Consider the following 20282-nt stretch of genomic DNA (forward strand, 5'->3'; position numbering starts at 1 on the left):
CATATACATACTTTCATACATATATGCAGTGAAATGTAATGCAACACACCCGGTGATAACACACAATACGTCCAAGGAAAAATTTCTTTCTAATAGCCCAACTAACTGACTCCTAAAACGTAATACAGTAAGTCGAATACTTATAGAATAAAATAAAAATATATCGAATAAAATAAAATACAATAAAAATAAAATGGAATAGATAGAGGAAATATGCTTATGTATATGGAATAGGCAATTATGTATATACAGATATGTGCATTAAAGTGGTATGTGAATAAAGTGAGGTAGTGTTTGGGATGGAATAAATAAAGCAATAGAATAAAAATGTAACAAGGAAAATGGCGATATATGATAAAAAAGAAAATATACAATAAAACATTTTACTTTACTTTCATTTTACTTACTTTTTACTTGAACTTTATACAATAAGAATATGGCAATATACACTAATCTTAATGATAAACAACACATACAACTTATCCTGGGAAATAGTCGAAAAACAATAAAAGGATAAAAATACAAATAAAATATTAAAAATTAAAAAGTTATTATTACTTTTAACTAAAACTATGAATGAGACATCCTCTCATTCCAAAAATAATTTGTGAAAGCTGAATAAATGCCATATGAAAAAAAACAAACAAAGGATGTGTAAATGTGTTCTTCTCTCCTAGATGGCCTCTAATCAACCTCACCCTCTTGACCCCCCTGGTGACCCCCAGCCTGGTGACCTAATTGAGATCTTCAGACCAGCCTACCAGCACTGGGCTCTCTACCTGGGAGACGGTTACATCATCAACCTGACACCCGTTGGTTAGTAAAACTCTTAGCTTAATTGAATTGCATTGGAAGAAAAACAGTCAGATTTCATACTGTATCGTTCCTTCCATCCTTGATATAAGATACTTGATAAAATATATATATAGATACTATAATACTTTATTGATCACCTGTGGGGGAAATTCAGGCATTGCATTGCAGCAGCTCAGTGCAGAGCATGAAGTACAGAGCGAGAGGATAGATACACTAAATTTACAATATAAACATTAAAAAGGTAATAAACAGCTCAACAAGTAAAATAAGTTATAAGTAATAAAGTAAAAATAAGTTGTGATTTACAATGAAATGAGAAAATAATATTATTTAAAATATGGGATGAGTTGAAAGTATGTAATAACAATGACAGCAGCTTGTTTATTAATAGTTGCCATTTAAGTGACCATGTAGGTGAGAAGATGTCAATTTTGTGTGCTTGTTATCGTGCATGTGCTGATATTTCTTTGTCAAAAGATGTGTCTGGTCAGAGTGCATTGGTGTTTAAATTAACTTTGGCTTGGTTCTGATTTATGGCTAGTTGTCTGAGCCCATTAATTTTTTTGCTGTGTATGAAGATATTGTAGCGCACCAGCCAGGAGCAGAAAGTTATTTCGATATTTTAAAAGTCATGTTGATGACGACATATGACCCTCGTGCCCGTGCTCCCTCTTCGCAGATGAGAGTCAGGCAGCCGCCATGTCTAGTGTGAAGTCGGTCTTTAGCAGGAAGGCAGTGGTGCGCATGCAGCTCCTGAAGGAGGTGGTCGGAGGTGATTCATACCGTGTAAACAACAAGTACGATGACAACCACACCCCACTGCCCGTCTGCGAGATCATCCAGCGAGCTCAAGTCCTCATCGGCCAGGAGGTGTCCTATGACCTGCTGGGAAGCAACTGCGAGCACTTTGTCACCCTGCTGCGCTACGGGGAGGGGGTGTCTGAGCAGGTTCACTCTATGTCTCTCATTCTCTCTCTCTTTGTAGCCCCCAATATGGTTATTGTGTCAACCTTAATTTTACCAGGTTAGTGTCAATGAGCGATGATTAGAATCTCTTGGTCAACAAAGCAGAAGATCATTTCAGAGAATACACAACAGAACTCATCAAAGGCAGAGCTCTACAGTGTATGAGCAAATGGCAAGTGCGCACAGGTCAGATGATAGCACTGCAGTCTAGTGATCGGTCAACAATCGGGACCTCACCAAGATGGCGGCACGTCCAGATGTAAATGACGTCAGAACTTTATGGATGTCATGGATTCGACGAACCCACAGACAAAATTAATAATATGTGTATTTGGGCCAGTGCCAACATGGCGTCGTCCAAGTTTGATCTAGATTGATTTAGTATTGTGGAAGAAGTCTGTGATCAATAATCGCAACCTCACCAAAATGTATACCGCAACAGAAATCCTTGAGCGCATGCGCAAGTTGGTGGAGTACGCAGATCACGTGATTGCTCTGCAGTGTAGTGATTAGTCATCAAGAGAAACCTTACCACGATAATGCCACACACAGATATAGTCACGATTGGATTAAAGGACTATAAGATCTTAACCATACAAAGTTACAAAGTGGTAAGTATATTTTATTACTATTAACCTTTATTATGTGTGAAAACAGTTAAGTTAAAGTATTACCAAAAGACAATTGTATTAAACAAAGCGCAGCGTATTTAACATCATAAATATGTACACTTATGAGGAAAACTGACATGCACCGGAGTAAGTTCTACAAAATAAAAACCCAATAAAATCACCATAAGCAGTCACATAATAACAAGGAACATGAATTTATTGTGTATATGTTTTGAAATATTTTCTTTCTCTTTGTGTTGTTGGTGTAGCCCACGACACAAAATTTATTTCATTATATATCCTCTAGAATTGATATAACTTAAACCACTTACCTTAGTTTTATTTATTTATAGGTTCATAAAATACATTATTATTGCAAACACAGTTTTCTGTTGATTTACAAAGTGCCATAAAATATTTCTGTCCCCAAAATGGATTAATAATGATAAATAATTGTGATCACAAAATTGACTAAAATAGTCGCGATTATCATTTTAGCCATAATCATGCAGCCCTACTTCAGAATGATAACCGCCGTTAGTTGCGACGTAGGAAACCTACCCACAGCTGAAAACACCTCCCGAACATAGAATTACACTGAAACCGGGCTGGACAAAAAAAGATTTTGCAGTCACAAAACACACTCATCCATTGAACTTTAATGAAGGGCCGACTACCCTGGACACGCATATTGCTGCCTGCAGCTATATTTAGGGGTCTATCCCATAGGGATGGGACCCCTATTGTTATTGTTAGGGGTCCATCCTGTAGGACGACTGCTGCAGCTACCGGCACGGTTGAGGTGTCGCTAGAACCGGGACATCCCATGGTTCATCCAAATTGATCTATATACGTAGCACAAATTTCTGAAAAACCGACACAATTTGACCGGAAGTAGCCGAACTTTCATTCATCACCGACACACCAACGTTGGGAAAACCTCCGGTCACGTAATGAAGCGAGATGAGGTTGTGGAGTAAGACGGTTTGTGACATCATCATCTAATTTGCTCTAAATGTGCCGGTTGTAGCCACAAACTTCCATTTGCGACGTGTGTGCTGCGTGGTGTAGAGTCCATCACCCTGTAGTGGTTCAAGGTTACTGTGTGTGTTAATCACGAAATTCACGAAAGTTGTAAGATACACAATTTGGAAGTCCATGATGTCCCCACGTCGAGTGGAGTCCATCCCGACTGTGTGAATGAATGATGCATTTCATGTACGAGGAACAAGTCGGAAAACTACGACCTGGAAATTGTAATTGCTCACAGAAAGACGTCAACGCTTTTTCGGGTTTCATGGAACCACAACCCATCGGAAAATGTAATCCACAGAAAGGCGTGAAGACCCAAATTACATTACGAGGTCATTGTTGATACGGAGCAGATATCAACAAAAAACAGACCAAATTCTAAGCAATTTTAAGACCGACGAGCCAGTATGTCTGACGCCGAAATATGTCCATCCCACCAAAAGTATATGGAAGACATACTTGGGCATAAGCTACGACCGCGGTTGTTGTGGTGTTGTTTAAACCGCTATGTCACAAGGATCCAGTGGTTTAAATTTCATCCAAATTTATCCACATTCGTAGCAGACATTAGTGAAAAACCGAACAACTCTGACCCAAAATATTCAGTTGGTCTTGGTTAACTGTGACGTCACACGTGTCGTTCTAAAATGAATGAGATGAGATTTACAGTAAGACGCTTTATGATGGCATCATATTATTTACTATAAATGTACAGATTCTGATTGAGAAGTGTCAGTGTGCGGTGTGGAATTGATCACTCTGTAGTCTTCAGACATTACTAAACTATCAATTTACTTGTGTATTTATATAGGTTCTTACGTGGTCCACATTACTTTACATTATTATTATTATTATTATTATTCTTGTTGTTGTTGTTTATATTATTATGCTAGTGTGGACCCGGCAGCGCATCCTTTATAAATTGTGATCTATTCTGAATGTTAGGAGTGATTTGAACTGAACAATCTACCTTGTGTCTACAGGCAACACGGGCAATTGGGGCCATTAGTTTGGTGACAGCCGCAGCCAGTGCCTTCTCCGTGCTAGGACTGATCAACACACGTTCAAGAAACAGGCCCTTTTGACGGCTGTCTCCTTCTCTGCTTTTCCAGACTATGTGTGAATGTAATCATGAAGTCACATTGAAATATTGAAAGTCATTTCAAAGTGCAAGAAGTCATCAATAAAAACATCATTACCAGATGCTTGTGATTCCGCAGTGACATTTGATTCAGTGATTATTGAACCGTTAGTTTAAGAACTAGAGGTTTAATATGTAATGAGTCAAAAGACAGGCCGTGTGGAATGTAGTTTTGATTAGATTTTTGTTACATTCTCGTTCATTAATGCAGATCAAAAACAATAGTTGTGCATTTTTGTGCCTTTTAATATTATGCACTAAATCAAGTATGGGAAAGAAATAGATTGGTCATGTTTTCCATTTCAATGAATATAGATTGGCACTTCGAAGAAGTAGAAAGAAGGTAAGGCTGGGGGGGGAAACACCAAAATGTTTGGTACATTGGTTCAAACCCCTAAATATAATAAAAGTAAAAAAGAAGCAGTCTTTGCCGTTCGCCCAACCATTAACAACCAATTACAATTAGCTCAGTCACGTTCTGTCAAACTATTGTACATTTTGAAATAGTCTGGCGTGTGTGTTATTTATCCAGTAAACCCAATGGCTGAACGTAATGGCGACCCAACATGAGATAATAATGTGAACACGATCGGTTTGATTTTGTATTTTCACTGCTGCACAAGTAGGTGCACTGTTTCAAAAACACCAAAACTCAATGTTGATTTGGAGGAACCCTGGAAAATCTGCCCCTCAGAAGGACGAGGTTGGAACGTCGCTGTGATCGCAGTACCTCGTACAGCCCAACAGGGGACGGAACGCGAGCAAGGAACGTGTCGTTGACCTGACGTCAAAAAGCTGCGCCGACGGGTCCACACGTGTTTTGTTTTCGTGACTGAGTGGCGTTGGAAGTTTTATTTAAAAAATAAAATAAAATACAAATTGTTTCACGCAGCGGAGTGGAGAACCTTCACCACGAAACATGGGGAAGAAGCTAAAAGTCGGAAAGGCCAGAAAAGACAAGTTCTACCACTTGGCCAAAGAAACGGGTATGGCCATGCTTCCTGCTTCTATTTGCTAGCCTGAGGGTTAGCCCTGTAAATGTGTGATTATTTGACTCGCTGGGTGACATTGATCTTGGTAACACCGCAACCAATTGTTTCCTATAACTTTCCAGGTTACCGCTCCCGTTCGTCCTTCAAGCTAATACAGCTAAACCGTAAATTCCAGTTCCTGCAGAAAGCCAGAGCAGTGGTGGACCTGTGCGCGGCTCCGGGCGGCTGGTTAGTCCCGAGTTTATAGTCCCTAGAAACGGCTGCTTGAAATGTCTTGAATTCAGTTCTACAAATATTGTAGAACACATTTCAACAAAAGCCTTTAATAGTTTCACAATTGAATTCACAAGGTCTGATTTGATGCATCCATACGTTTTGCGTGCGCAATTTACTATGTTTGACGGTGTGAATTGTTGATACAGAGGTTTATTGTTCTTATTTTAGGTTTATTATTATTATTATTATTATTATTATTACTTTATTCTCATTGCTTTGTTCCTTGTTCTTATCCAGCCCGCTGTTCTTTTTTTTTTTTCGGGTTAAAAGTGTCTGGAACACAACAATAGCAGCACGCACGGACATGGTTGAGGTCTTGTTAGAACCGGGACGTTTCAGATGTCTTGTCGTTCGAGTTCGATCAGAGTCGATCTACATCTGGAGCAGAAATTAGTACGAAACTGTTGTCATTTCACCAGAAGTGGAAAACATTGAGGCGATTTGATTAGCTTCAGGAGCGGGCCGCTTTGTGACATCATAAACCAGTGTTATATCAGTCCGGTTTCCATATCTGGATGCTCATTCGCATTGGGAGGGTTGCGCTGTGTAGACCACATAGTGGTTGCTCTGCGAGGCGAGTAACCAGGAGATGAAAGACCGGGGGAGCTGATGTGCCGTTCAAAGTAAACTCGGAAAATCGTGCTGCGTTTCAGAGAACCCGGAGAACTGTAATGCGTACCTAAAAGGCTCGGGCAGATTTATGGTTAAATCGACATTGACATTGACATTGATGACGATTTAACATTTTTATTTATTTTTTATCCGTCTGAAAAGCTCAGAGCATTGAAACGTTGTAAGTGCATTTGACCATGTTCTGAAATTAGAGCTGAGAAGGAGGGGGCCTCAGCGGGTTCTGCTCAGCGCTGTCGAGTAACCACTTGTGATCGGATCTCACTTCCCCGCTTTATATACAAATCTTGTGAATATAATACAGGATTAAGAGTAATATCTCATTGAGAAAGATTTAGATTGATAGTATTTCCTTAGTTTCTTGCTTGTATGGAAAATGAAAAACATAAACCTAACTCAGGGTTTTTTTTAATTTCTCCTCCAGACAGCGGCGCACACGCCGCTTTTTGACTCCCACTTGTGTTTTTATTTTAGCTCTATAAATTCTGATTTGTTTCCCACATGTATGAAACAACATTTTTAAACACAATTGAGTTAAGGGACTGTTCCGTCCCTTTATCAGAAAAATGTGTGCCTGCCCCCCCCCCCCCCCCCCCATAGAATCGGCAATTGGCAATTAGAATCAGCGATCACCGATTGGAATTGTACACGATCGCCCAAGCCTAGTACCTAACATGACTAAACTGCACCCCGTGTATTGCCAGCAGCTATATTTACCGATTTTTTTTTTTTTTTTTGTTGTTATCTGATATAAGAGCAATTTCCCTCTAGGGATCATTAACAAATCTAAATTTAAATCTTTCTCTCTCTATTTTGGTCAGAAGTAGGCAAGTTTGTCTGCATCAGAGGCTTTCTGGTGTTATCCTCTAAACTTACTTAATACTCACCCTCACCGTCATACACTTACCTACCAAACTTGCCAAATGCCATTAAAATGTGTCATGAAAGGCCTTTTAGTGTTAAATTCTGGATATTTGGAATTTATTGTTACAGGTTGCAAGTTGCCTCAAAGTTTATGCCCGTCTCCAGTCTCATAATTGGTAAGTACTGTGCTGTGTGACACGTTTTGATTTGTTACCGCTTTTTCCTTTTTTTAGTAGAAAAAATCCAATATGGTGAATTATTCAAATCTCAGGGATTCTCTGCTCTGGCAGGTGTTGACTTGGTTCCCATAAAGCCTATTCCGAACGTGGTGACCCTGCAGGAAGACATCACAACTGAGAAATGCAGACAGGTGGGAGAAGCAATTTCAGAGATGGAAGAGTTTAACACTTGCATATGAATATGGTGATACCTATTCCCATGATGTAATGTGCAATACCAGCTGACCTCAATGTTTGTTTTAAGGGACACTTTTGTTCAAAGTACAAAGAAAATGTTGTTTCTGGCCTTCAATGTCAGCTTAAATTATGTCAACTTAAATTGAGTGTTTTACATTAATTGGCTATATTTAGCTTTTGATGGCTTTGTTTGGTTTACTTGTAAGACATGTCACCAGTTTCACAACGGACATGTTTTTTTCGCCCTCAGGCTCTTCGAAAGGAACTACAGACATGGAAGGTTGATGTTGTCCTTAATGATGGAGCGCCCAATGTGGGAGCTAACTGGCAGCACGATGCCTTTTCACAGGGTAGGTGGTTAAAACAATTACATTGAATATTATTATCCAAATTGCGTGAACATCTTTGCCCACGGCTCAACAAAGAGATGTTTTTGAGATTTTCAATTAATTACCGATTTAGTACTGTGTTTAAGCCATTTCTCCAAGTGTTTTAGATGCGTCATCACAGAAAACAGAAAAAAAAAAAATTCAGATTGGATTTGCAAATATGAATTGTGTACCTTGTAGCTCACCTGACCCTCATGGCGCTGAAGCTGGCCTGCGAGTTCCTGTCCAAAGGAGGCAGTTTTGTCACCAAGGTGTTCCGGTCCAAAGATTACCAGCCCCTGCTCTGGATCTTCCAACAATTCTTCAAGAAGGTGCAGGCTACAAAGCCTCAGGCCTCAAGAAATGAGTCTGCTGAGATCTTTGTCGTCTGCCAGGGTCAGTGGTCATTCACATCAACCGTACACTGTGGGGAGAAAATCAACTAGAATACAGACTTTAGATGTGAAATTTACATCCAATTTGTATGGACTTTAAATGATGGACCCCGCATTTTCTGAATGGTTTCCAGTTCTGTTTTCTGATTACATTATTGATTAAATAAGGTGACATGATATGTTGTCTTTGCCACAACTTAGGTTTCCTCGCCCCAGACAAAATCGACAGTAAGTTCTTTGACCCCAAACATGCATTCAAAGAGGTGGAGGTTCAGGTGAAAACCGTGAAGGAGCTGATTCCTGTCAAGAAGCCCAAGGTGGGTGGGTGGGTGGGTGTGTGTGTGTGTGTGTGTGTGTGTGTGTGTGTGTGTGTGTGTGTGTGTGTGTGTGTGTGTGTGTGTGTGTGTGTGTGTGTGTGTGTGTGTGTGTGTGTGTGTGTGTGTGTGTGTGTGTGTGTGTGTGTGTGTGTGTGTGTGTCTTCCTAGATGGAAAACGACAAGCATGAAAACAAACTAACATAAGAAAAAACATGCTTCTTTTCATTCCAGGCAGAGGGATACACCGATGGTGACCTAACCCTTTACCACAGTTTCACTCTGACATCCTTCCTCAAAGCTGAAAACCCCATTGATTTCTTGAGCAAAGCCAGCACGGTGAGATCTTTGTCAGCACCACTCCTTTATCCTTAAGAGGGTGGTTGAACACATTTATGAAGTCTTCATTTTGGCCTGCATTATCAATCATTACTTCTCTAAACGTGATGCTCTTATCTGAAACTTAACTAAAATCATCATGTACACCTCCACGAGGGATGTAAGGTATACCGCAGTATTAAGCAAGGGCGGTTCTAAACCAAAAGCCTTTCCCTGCAATACCGTGCCCACGGTAGTAATTTACGTTGTAAAATAGAAGCTGTTAACTTTAATTCACCCTCACCTTATGTTGCCGCTGCACGGTAGCAGACTACCAAATGTTGTAATAATCCATTGAATGAGTCATTTCCCCAAGTGCTGCATTCTGCCATCTTTGTTTACACTTGCTCCCATGCGCAAGTAACGTAAAGCAGTTCTGCAGCTGATTAATTTATTCTTATATTGCCTCTCCTGTGAATTTGAGTCCTGACCGGTGCCTTCCCGTGCTACGAAGCTTCGGAGGATTAACCATGTGTTTTTCTGTTTTAATATAAACAATTTACTCATTGAATTTACAGAAAACAAAGGTGGAACAATTAATACTGTATAAAAATGGTATTTTGGGAGATACCGTGCTGTGAAATTTCATACTTTTACGTCCTTATTTTCCCTATGTTGTAATGTTTTCCTCCAGATTACCTTTGAGAGCCCAGAGCTGGAGTCTCATCCAGCGACCTCCGATGAGATCAAGGAGTGTTGCAGAGACATCAAGGTCCTGGGCCGCAAAGACCTTCGGTAAGTCCCGCACATTGTTTGATCACAAGTAGTGGTAGCTACCCATTTAAAGGACAGTGGTACCTAGACTTACGACTGCATCTACTTACGACTAATCCAAGATACGAGTAGCAATAGTCGCAAAAATTTGGGTCGACTTGCGACCGACTGCTCCAAGATACGACCGTTGAAATTTGCAGTTGGCGCGTCGGCGGCCAGTCAGCAGTCAGTCAGCAGGCGACCTACATCGTGTGTGCACGTAGTTCGTGGCTTATCGATATTTTTTTCATATTTACTGTGTTTGTGCTGTGTATTGTGTTTATTTTCACCCTTCATGATGACTCCTAAGAAGAAGGATGATGGGAAAAAGAAAAAGGCAATGATTCCCATTGAAACTAAGAAGGAAATCATAGAAAAATATGAGCGTGGAGCAAGGAAAAATTGCTTCGACATACGACTGTTTTAACATACGACCGTTCTTATAGAACGAATTACAGTCATAAGTCGAGGTACCACTGTATTAGGTTAATCCATTTCAATGTATCTAAGACGCCGTTTACACCAGACATTAACATCAAAGAGGTGATCCGATCACAAATGGACAGCTCTAATGCCAGGTGTTAATGCACCCAATGCGTCCCCAATCCCGTTTGAGATCCGATCACTCCGAGCGGCATATGGCCAAATCCTTTTAGCAGTGTAAACATAAATGTGTCCTCGGCCATATTGAAGGACCGCCTGCTCAACTGACGTCCTCTGTGTAAGCGGAAGTACATACTCGTTCATGTCTCAACATCGTCATATAAAAGTCTGGTCCGGAAATTGCTAAAGTCTCCCTCTTACAGAAGTGCAGGATTTATTATTTACAAGTTAAGTATTTACACAAAAAACAAGTTTTTCCCAAATTAAGTCCCATAGTAACGGAAATCAACAAGGAGATGTGCATGATGCGGCAGGCGACACACAGGTTTTTTGTTTTGTTCATTCCATTACGCAGTGATCAGAACAGTCCCTGAACTCAGTTGTTTAAAACTTTTGTTTCATACAAGTAGAAACAAACAAAAACAAATAGATCTAAAATAAAAACACAGGAAAACCGGTACAAACCAGCGCAGCGTGTACGGCACATCACTGTCTGGAGGAGAGAAAAAAAACTCCACACCAATTCTCTGAGTTAGGTTTAATTTTTTAATTTCCCATGCAAGTAAGAAACTAAGAATTCAAAATAAATCTGGTTTGCATATCAAACGTGGAAGTGAGATCTGATCACGAATACTCGAGACGCACGTGGAGACTCATTCTAATGTCAGGTGTAAACAGGGCCTACGGGATAGAAAGTGTGGCATGAATGTTCTTGTAATAAAACTTTATTTTATGTTTCAGAAAATTAGTATTTGAATCTAAAAATGAGCAAAGCTAACACTGTCACCCCAGCTAGAGTAAACCTTTCAGATTTGTGTGGATGTATTTTTGATTTCTTGCGTGCATTTATCAATCTTCCCTAATCTCCATTCCTACAATTCTAGTCTGCTTCTCAACTGGAGGAGTAAGCTGAGAAGATATGTGGCAAAAAAACTGAAGGACGCCAAACAGCTGGACCAAGAGATCAGGTGAACATTTGACCAAACTAGCCCTGGGTCATAAATATTATCATCTATCTTCTTTCAGTTGTCATTACAGTTACACATGTATTTTTAATCATTTGTGGAGTCTTTATGCAAAGAAGATGCCATTTAAAACAGGGTTTAGGTTTTGCGTCCTGAATTTGTAAGTGCATTGGCAAATTAAACTTCCCAATTGTATCAACATCTTGGAAAGTTTTTGCAGTTTTGCATTTTTGTGATTTGCAGATAAAACCATTAATGTCACCAATCCACATCCAAATTCAGAACATAGAATGTAAATTCAAGTCACAATTTAAATATACCACAGAATTGACCATACTTTTGCACTATTTGGTTTGTTTTACACTTTATATTACTATTGTGGTTTAAATTAATCAGAAAGATAATTAAATTATGGGGGTGGGGATATTTAAAAAAAAAAAGTTGCAGCATTTGTAATTCAATTGCGTAAAACAATCAATCAATAAATCAATCAATAAAAAAAACAATACCGGACATTTATTCAGTATTTAAACTACCGTATTTTCCGGACTATAGAGCGCACCTGTATATAAGCCGCATCCGCTCTATTTTTAAAAAAAGAGATATACAAGCCGCACCGGGCTATAAGCCGCAGATATCTATGTTGAAAAATTAGATATTTACTGCATGTACAGAACGATTTTGAACTGTAAATGTACATGTATGTACCTGAACACATTCTTTCCGAACAGTGCCTTTTAACACGGCAGCAACTTTTCTGATTAAAACGGAACAGAACCAAGAGAAAAAAAACGGCATTTATTTACCTTCATTTCTCCTGTGTTTGAAACCACAAGTCACTTTAATCATCTTCGCTGAAACCCATGAAGTCGTCTTCCTTAGTGTCGGAGTTGAACAGCCTCAGAAGCGCTTCATCACATCTGTCTCCATCACTGTCATCCTCGGGTGAAGTTGACTCTGAAGGTGCGCCGCTCTCTTCGCGTAGCAGTCCAGCCTTTCGGAACCCGTTGGTGATGGTGGATTTTTTCACAGCGCTCCACGCTGTTAGTGTCCACTGACAGACATCAGAAAATGATGCTTTTCGCATGCGGCCAGTTTTTGTGAATGACTTCTCACCACTTGTCATCCAAGCCTCCCACTCAACCCGGAGTGCAGCTTTAAATGCCCGATTCACACTGATGTCGATGGCCTTCAACTTAAAACTTGCATCATACGAACTTCTTCGTGTAGGTTCCATGATGAAGGGGCGAGGATTTAAAAAATAATTACCAGTTGGTAATTTATCGTCCGCGTTCTATCTGCTAAAGAAAAAGTAGCGTATTCTTCTTTGCATTGATTTTTCGTCCATCTTATTTTTGATTCTAATTCCGGTTAGAGCGCCCCTAGCGGCGGAAGAAAAATCCACAGAATAGCCCCACCTTTGTATAAGCCGCATGGTTCAAAACCTAGGAAAAAAGTAGCGGCTTATAGTCCGGAAAATACGGTACATCCCTGGGATTGGACCAGTTCCTACGACCCGTGTTTCTGTAACCCCTTCCTTCCTTCCCTCCCTCTCACTCACTCAACATCCACTGATAAGCAGCGGTACTTTATTATCCACCAACGCTGCATTGCTGAGGTAAAATGGGAAGTGAAGGAGTAATAATCACAAAAATATGACTGCAGTGCTAACATATAAAGCGTTGGTAATAGAGATGCACCGATCGATCGGCTGCTTTTCAGCTTGATCGGCCGTGACCGATGACCGATCACATGTATTTTCAGATTCTGTGCCTGACAAATTTACACGCCCAATACTGTGCTCATGTACTCGTAAAAATGTTACGATACTCAAACCCAATACCAACGTATTGTGACATGGTTGCATAGTTGATGCCCAAAAGAGAGTGAAAGAAAGAAAATGCTGGCTGTTTATTGGATAAATATTTTAGCACTTGTCAATATTCCAAAATTGTGCAGATTGTGTATTTATGGCTCTCACTGCAGCGGAGCATCTGCTTTGGTTGTTCCGATAGTGACGAAAAGTTAGACTTTTTTGAGACCCGGTTCTGGACGAGTCGCCCAGTAAAACGAGTCGTTCAATTTGATTCAGTTGATTTAATCTGGTGAGTTCCAGTGAACCAGAATTAGAATTATCTGTTATTGTTATGTGTTATTATTTATTATTTGAGAATTATTATTTGTTTATTTTTATTTTTTGGAATGGCAAGTTCCATATAAATATAAAGTTATATTTACACATAAAAGTGAAGGATACTTTCATTTGAAGTTAGAACTGGACACTTCCATGTTAGTTACTGTATATGTTGTGTCCTACTAAAACTCAATGAGTTACAGGTTGAATTAAACTGAAACTTGGTGACCGTCCCATATTCTATTTTATTTGAACTCAGTGACCGTTCCATGTTGTAATTTAGTTTAGTTTATGGGAAGTCAGGAACATTTTCATGTTCTATTATTGTTCCATAGTGAATAATAAACAATAATAAACACACATTGTCAAAATCAGCAATCTCACTGTTGTAGTAACGGAAAATTGCAGCGCTAGTCGGTATGTGCAGCTGTCCTATCACACGAGCGTGATGAGATCACATGATGTATTTGTCATTGATGTACAGCAGATATAGCCAATGAGACCAATTATAAGAAAACTTGATTTCCTCCGGTCAGGGATATAAATAAATTATCAAAATGAATCGGACGACAATGCAAAATATATTTAATAATCTATTTTATTACTATCAATATATTTTTTTTAATCTTGAGTTGGTAAACATGTTCAGTTAACTTTACGAGATGATCCATTTAAAGGGTATACCCTAATGAGATTAATCTGTATATACTGTATATAGTTAACTGTAGTATCTTGCATACAATGTGATTTGCGTTACAAGTCGGCTACGTTGTGACTAACTGATAGTCATTTAGCTACCACAGAGACTCCCTGTTACACTATTGTGGTACTCACAATATTTTCCCAAGGTTTCCAGGTCTGACATTAATTCAACTTTTGTATGCTTCTTAGTCTCAGCTCTGATGAGAAAGAGAGTGATTCAGAAGAAAAGCCTGAAAAGAAGAAACAGTCAGACGTGGCGGCGGCAGAGAAGGAGGAGGACGATGAAGACGAGGCAATGGTGAAGCAGTTGGCCGAACTGAAAGCAGAGGAGATGGCTGACCTCAAACGGTAAAATTCAGTGTCCGTCCAAAAATCATATCCAGGGACGTCACTTTTCCAAGAAGTGACAAATCCAATCAAAGGACAAACACTTAATTCTATTTTAATTCATGCATTCAAGGGATTGACTTGAGTATTTGCACGTGCAGAGAATCACTTTATAGGTTGTTTCATCATTGGAATGAAACAAACAACCTGATACTTGGTCATATTGATGGCATTGTTGATGTAAATAAATATATGTAAAGAAACTGCAAACTAGCAACAACATATCATGCATGGACATTTTTTCAAATTAAATATACACTCACTGAGCACCTTATTAGGAATACCTGTACACTTACTTATTCATGCAATTATCTAACTAGCCAATCAAGTGGCAGCAGTGCAATGAATGAAATCATGCAGATGCAGGTCACCAGCTTCAATTAATGTTCACATCAACCATCAGAATTGGGGAAAAATGTGATCTCAGTGTTTTTGACCGTGGCATAATTGTTGGTGCCAGACGGGCTGGTTTGAGTGTTTCTGTAACTGCTGATCTCCTGGGATTTTCACACTCGACCGACTGGTGCAAAAAACACAAACCTCCAGTGAGCTGCAGTTCTCGGAGCAGAAACTCCTTTTTGATGAGAGAGGTTAGAGAATGGTCGGACTGGTTGGAGCTGACAGAAGGGCTGCGGAAACTCAGATAACCACTCTGTACAACTGTGGTGAAAAACATCTCAGAATGCACAACACGTGGAAGGTTGAGGCGGATGGGCTACAGCAGCAGAAGACCACGCCAGGTTCCACTTATGTCAGACAAGAACAGAAAGCTGAGGCTGCAGTGGGCACAGGCTCAAAACTAGACAGTTGAAGACTGGAGAAACGTAGCCTGGTCTGATGAATCTCCATTTCTGCTGAGGCACACAGATGGTGATTGAACGGGAAATTCGCAGCATGAATGTGCCGCTGACAAATCTGCAGGGATTGTGTGACGCAATCATGTCATCATGGACCTGAATCTCAAAGGCCAAGTAGAATTTAGGCTGTTTTGAGAGCAAAGGGAGGCCCTACCGAGTAGTAGTATAGTGGTCCTGATAAGTTCTCAGTAAGTGTATATTGGTTAAAATGTGTATTTCTGTTACCCTGGTTGTTTGTTTTTTAGGAAGAAGAAGAAATTGCTGAAGGAGCGCAGGAAGCAGCGGGAGAGGGTGGAGCTGAAAATGGACCTGCCAGGGGTTTCCATCGCTGACACGAACGACACCGCCATGTTCTCTCTGAGCAAAATCAAAGCCAAGGTGAGGCCAACATAGGGCTATGGTATTATACAGTAAGCCTAATCATAAACAATAGACCTAAACAAACCACAAACAATATAACCTAAAAATAACAGAAAAACATTAATGATAAAGAACAAAATAAAAGGTAATAAAATCAGATATCCTATACAATATCTTGTAAAAAAAAAAAATATATAGAGAAGCAGAAAGATGAACTTAAGATATAAATGGTGATCTACAATAAAGCTGATATTAAATATAAGCCATAAACGGTAAAAAATATTTTGCCAATAGGCCTGTAAACCAAATGTTGTAATTAATCTCTGATATTCTTAATGTGTTTGTTTATTGATGTAGTTGTATTGGATGTCAATAGACCCCAGTAAGACATTTAAGGACTTGCGTGTTCATGATTGTTAGTTGACATTATTTGACCTTCACACATCCATGTTCCACCTCCTCCTTCTCCATGGTGGCGGCCTCCTCTGTTCCCTCTCACCCCTTCCAGGCTCTGGGTGAGATCACGAAGGGGGACATGCAGGGAGCAGATGCCCTAGTGGACGCAGTAGTAGACGGAGAAGAGGAATACCACATCTCTGAAGACGAAGAGGAAGACGAAGAGGATAAGATGTCCCTGGCCTCGGACCTGGACGACGACGACCTTGACGAGGTGGAGGAGAGAGAGAGGGAGATGGAGGAGAAAGCCGCCCAAATAAAGAAGAAGAAGAAGTAAGGGACTTGTCATTTCACAGAGTACAAGTACTGAGGCAACAAAATGCATTTCTCTGCATTTTACCATCCTAGTAACTGATGTATCTGGGAGAAGTGGGCTGCCAAAAAGCGGGGCCCGGGGAGCAGTTAGGGGGTTAAGTGTCTTGCTCAAGGACACATCAGCACACTACCAGGGGGATCTATCTCTCTATTTATCTCTATCGCTCTATCTATCGCTCTGTCTATCTAGAGCTATCTATCTATCTCGAGCTATCTATATCGAGAGCTATCTATGTATAGCTATCTCACTGTTCTTGTGTGCGTGTGGTATTGTTTGTTCCAGGGTAACCATAAAAGAGGCGGAGGAGAATGAGGAAGAAGAGGAGGGTGGCTTGCTGGTGGAACTAGAGGGAAAAGATGAGAAGAAAGAACGAGAAGCCAACATGTGGTTCAGCAAGGTTTGTCCAAATCTGCACTCATAACATCGGGCAAATTTTTGACAGGTGTTCAATACCACACAATTTCTCATTTTCATGTTCTACCAATTTTCAACTTATTTTTTTAAATTTTAACTAATCCCATTTCTGAGCCTCACTTTGGCTTTTTATTTATGATACTGTCACGACAGGTTGAGTGACAAGTCGACAAGTTGACGACTTAGGCAGCACTACATAAGTCATAGGTATTATTGGAAAATCTCGGTATTCCAATCAGTGCTCTGTATTGTCAAGCACCCGGGAGTAAGTACTTATTTCAACTTGTGACGCCTCCTCGGAGAAGCTGCTTCTATGCGTTGTGTAAACTCCTGTAAACGGATTGATTCATCTCTTTGCTGTGCAGGGGATCTTCTCTGAGATTGACCTGGAGGGAGATGCCAAGAGTGAGCTCAGACAGACTCAGAGGTTGCACAACAAGGACACGCCAGGTTATTACTTCTATGTTCCACGTATGCCTTGCATCATAAAACAAACTCATACGAGATGATAGAAATGTCCCCTTTACCCCCAGACACACCAAGAAACATGTTATTTAATCTTGTGTCTTTGCTGTTCCTGCCCTCAGGAAAAGGCATGAAGAGGAAGGCTGAGGAAGAGGAGGCAGCTGCTGAGGAGGAGGCGGAGCCTTCACAGGAAGCAGAGGACGAGGACGAGAGCGACAGCGACTCAGATGACGACAGCAGTGATGATGAAAAGTAAATTCCTGTTTGCTGGGACAGCTCAGAGCTCATAGATAAAAGTAATAGATTAACGAGAAATATACGACTTAGTGTGTTTACAATATGCAATATATATATTTGTTTGTTTGCTTTATTTTTCAGGGAAATTTCCAGGATGAAGCAAGCGAAAGTGGGTGCTGGACATGCAGGAGGCCCAGGTCACGATGAAGACATCCAAGTCGTTCCTGTGGAGCGCATCAGTGAGTAGAACAACGAGGTCGTTGTTGCCAAATCTTAGAAAGCCTTGACCGCACACACAATGGAGCTCAACATCCAAATCACGGATGTTTCATTTTATATTGATGTAATTACAATTATAGGCAATATGAGCATTTATTTTAAATTTGGATATTGAATATTATATTTCAGTTTTTGAGTCCTCAGATTTGTTCTTTAACTCTTCAGTCCAGGTCTTACGGTCAAAACGTCCTTAAGTTGAATATAGAAATGTAGGTTTCTTTTTAAAAAGGCTCAAGACCTCAATACTAGACAGAAAGGCATCTAGTGGTGTGTAGTAGTGTGTAGTAGTGTGTAGTGATGTGCGTTCTCACTCTCCCCCCAGGTAAACGTGCCAGAGTCCTGGATGCAGAAGGTTTAGCCCTGGGAAGTCAGATCGTTACGTCCAAAAAGAGAGCCAGGGACCTGGTGGACAATTCCTTCCACAGGTAAACCAATGTCCACGCTTCACTGCATGTCACACCCTCCAAATAGTTAGTTTAATTTGCACCACAGTGCAACAGGAAACATTTTTTGGGGTGAATGGCCATGAGCAACTAATTTGTTAACGGCTTTTATCTTGTACCTTCATCTCTCTTGCCGTCCTGTCTGTCATATTACAAGTCACTCACACATTCCTGTCTAAACAGGAAGTGTTGTAAGTTAGAGGACATGTGGGCGTGACGCGTTTTGGTACCTTCCTGCAGATTTGCCAATTCCGAGCAGCATTGGGAAGTGCCCGAGTGGTTCCTGGACGATGAGCGGAAGCACCGGAAGAAGCCAATGCCTGTTACCAAGGAAATGGTGGAGGAGTACAAGCAGAAGTGGAAAGAGATCAACGCCCGGCCCATTAAACGAGTGGCTGAGGCCAAGGCCAAAAAGAAGAGGAGGGTAAGAGAGGGAAGGGGAAGACTGGGAAAGTATATAATGGGAGGATAGCGAGAAAGATCTCACTATTACTTACAGACTTCAAAGACAGAGGAATCAACAAACACACTTGCAAAGGAATAGAAATCCATTTCACTTTATTCTGGATTTGTGTTTCTTAGTTTTTTGTCTGTGTTTTGTACCTCCCCAGGTGCTGAAGAAGATGGAGCAGGCTAAGAAGAAGGCAGAGGTTGTGGTCAACACAGTCGACATTTCTGAAAAAGAGAAAATGTCTCAATTGAAAAGGTATGAAACCTAACTGCTAGTTCTGGACTACTTAAAAAAAAATGTTATTTTCATCCGGAGATATGAGCAAAAAAGTGTTGTTTTTGGATAACGCGACAATGAAACTATTCTGAATTGGCTTAAACTAGTATAACACCCGAAATGGATGCCAAACATTTAACTTCCAACTGTCATGTCGACAACCCCACAGCAACGTTTGATTGATTTGCTCCGTTTGCTTTCAAATTTTACCAATTTCTTGCAAACATTTTGTCCCATCTGACCATCTATTCACAGAATCTACAAGAAAGCCGGCGTGGGCAAGGAGAAGAGAGAAGTGACCTATGTGGTGACCAAGAAGGGTGCCGGGAGGAAGGTGCGTCGGCCTGCGGGCGTAAAAGGCGCCTTTAAAGTGGTGGACGGCCGCATGAAGAAAGACATGCGGGGCATGCAGCGCAAAGAACAGCAGGACAAACGGGGGAAAGGAAAAGGAGGCAAGAAGGGGGGAAAGGGAAGGCCAATGAAAGGAGGCAAAAGGCAGAAAGGAAAATGAATATGAACATTCAGGTCTTTTCGTTTCCCTGAAGATCCTGAAGCTTCTCAGCGTGGTGGACTTCTCTCTGTTGAGCTCACTCACAATGCGTTTTCTCAATTGTCGCTTAATATCTTGTAAATATTAACTTGACACTGTTTTACTGAAATGAGCTGTGTTGATAAACATTTGATACAGGATTCCTTCTTGTTTCAGAGTTATTTATTTCCCTCACACCATAGTTATTGTAGTTCATGTTTTTTTTCCCTCAGTGTACAGACTATTGTACATTAGTTGTGATTAGACAATGTGATGGATTTAAGCTTAATGCTGTGGTTGGGAAGAGGTTTGTAATATTATTATTGGTGTGTGTAATATTGATGTAATTTCTAAGCAAACAGGCTAAATTGGGTTGTTCTGCTTGTGCCTCGCAGCACAAGAGACCTGTTTTTGATTTCTGTCTTAGGTGTTTGTTTCTGACAAGTTGTGTGATTA

The 20282-nt window shown here is 40.4% G+C and overlaps 2 protein-coding genes across 2 annotated transcripts; both read left to right on the forward strand.

Annotated features, from left to right (window-relative positions):
- Positions 1 to 677: 677 nt before the first annotated feature.
- Positions 678 to 4535, forward strand: plaat1 (phospholipase A and acyltransferase 1; the record flags this gene model as incomplete). The annotated part of the gene is made up of 3 exons (XM_080018689.1): positions 678 to 816; positions 1496 to 1764; positions 4409 to 4535. 3 exons carry the CDS (start codon positions 678 to 680, stop codon positions 4508 to 4510), a joined length of 510 nt encoding a protein of 169 aa, XP_079874815.1. The 3' UTR covers positions 4511 to 4535.
- An 854-nt stretch (positions 4536 to 5389) lies between these two features.
- ftsj3 (FtsJ RNA 2'-O-methyltransferase 3) lies at positions 5390 to 19981 on the forward strand. The gene is made up of 21 exons (XM_080010257.1): positions 5390 to 5552; positions 5681 to 5786; positions 7458 to 7504; positions 7619 to 7698; positions 7995 to 8094; positions 8314 to 8508; positions 8709 to 8824; positions 9056 to 9160; positions 9834 to 9934; positions 11440 to 11523; positions 14546 to 14704; positions 15846 to 15978; positions 16469 to 16689; positions 17015 to 17129; positions 17512 to 17596; positions 17734 to 17863; positions 17990 to 18087; positions 18450 to 18552; positions 18811 to 18994; positions 19182 to 19276; positions 19553 to 19981. Exons 1-21 carry the CDS (start codon positions 5486 to 5488, stop codon positions 19806 to 19808), a joined length of 2580 nt encoding a protein of 859 aa, XP_079866383.1. The 5' UTR covers positions 5390 to 5485; the 3' UTR covers positions 19809 to 19981.
- Positions 19982 to 20282: the final 301 nt, after the last annotated feature.

This window comes from Zeus faber (assembly GCF_960531495.2).
Source record: "Zeus faber genome assembly, chromosome: 1".
NCBI classification, from domain to species: Eukaryota; Metazoa; Chordata; class Actinopteri; order Zeiformes; family Zeidae; genus Zeus; species Zeus faber.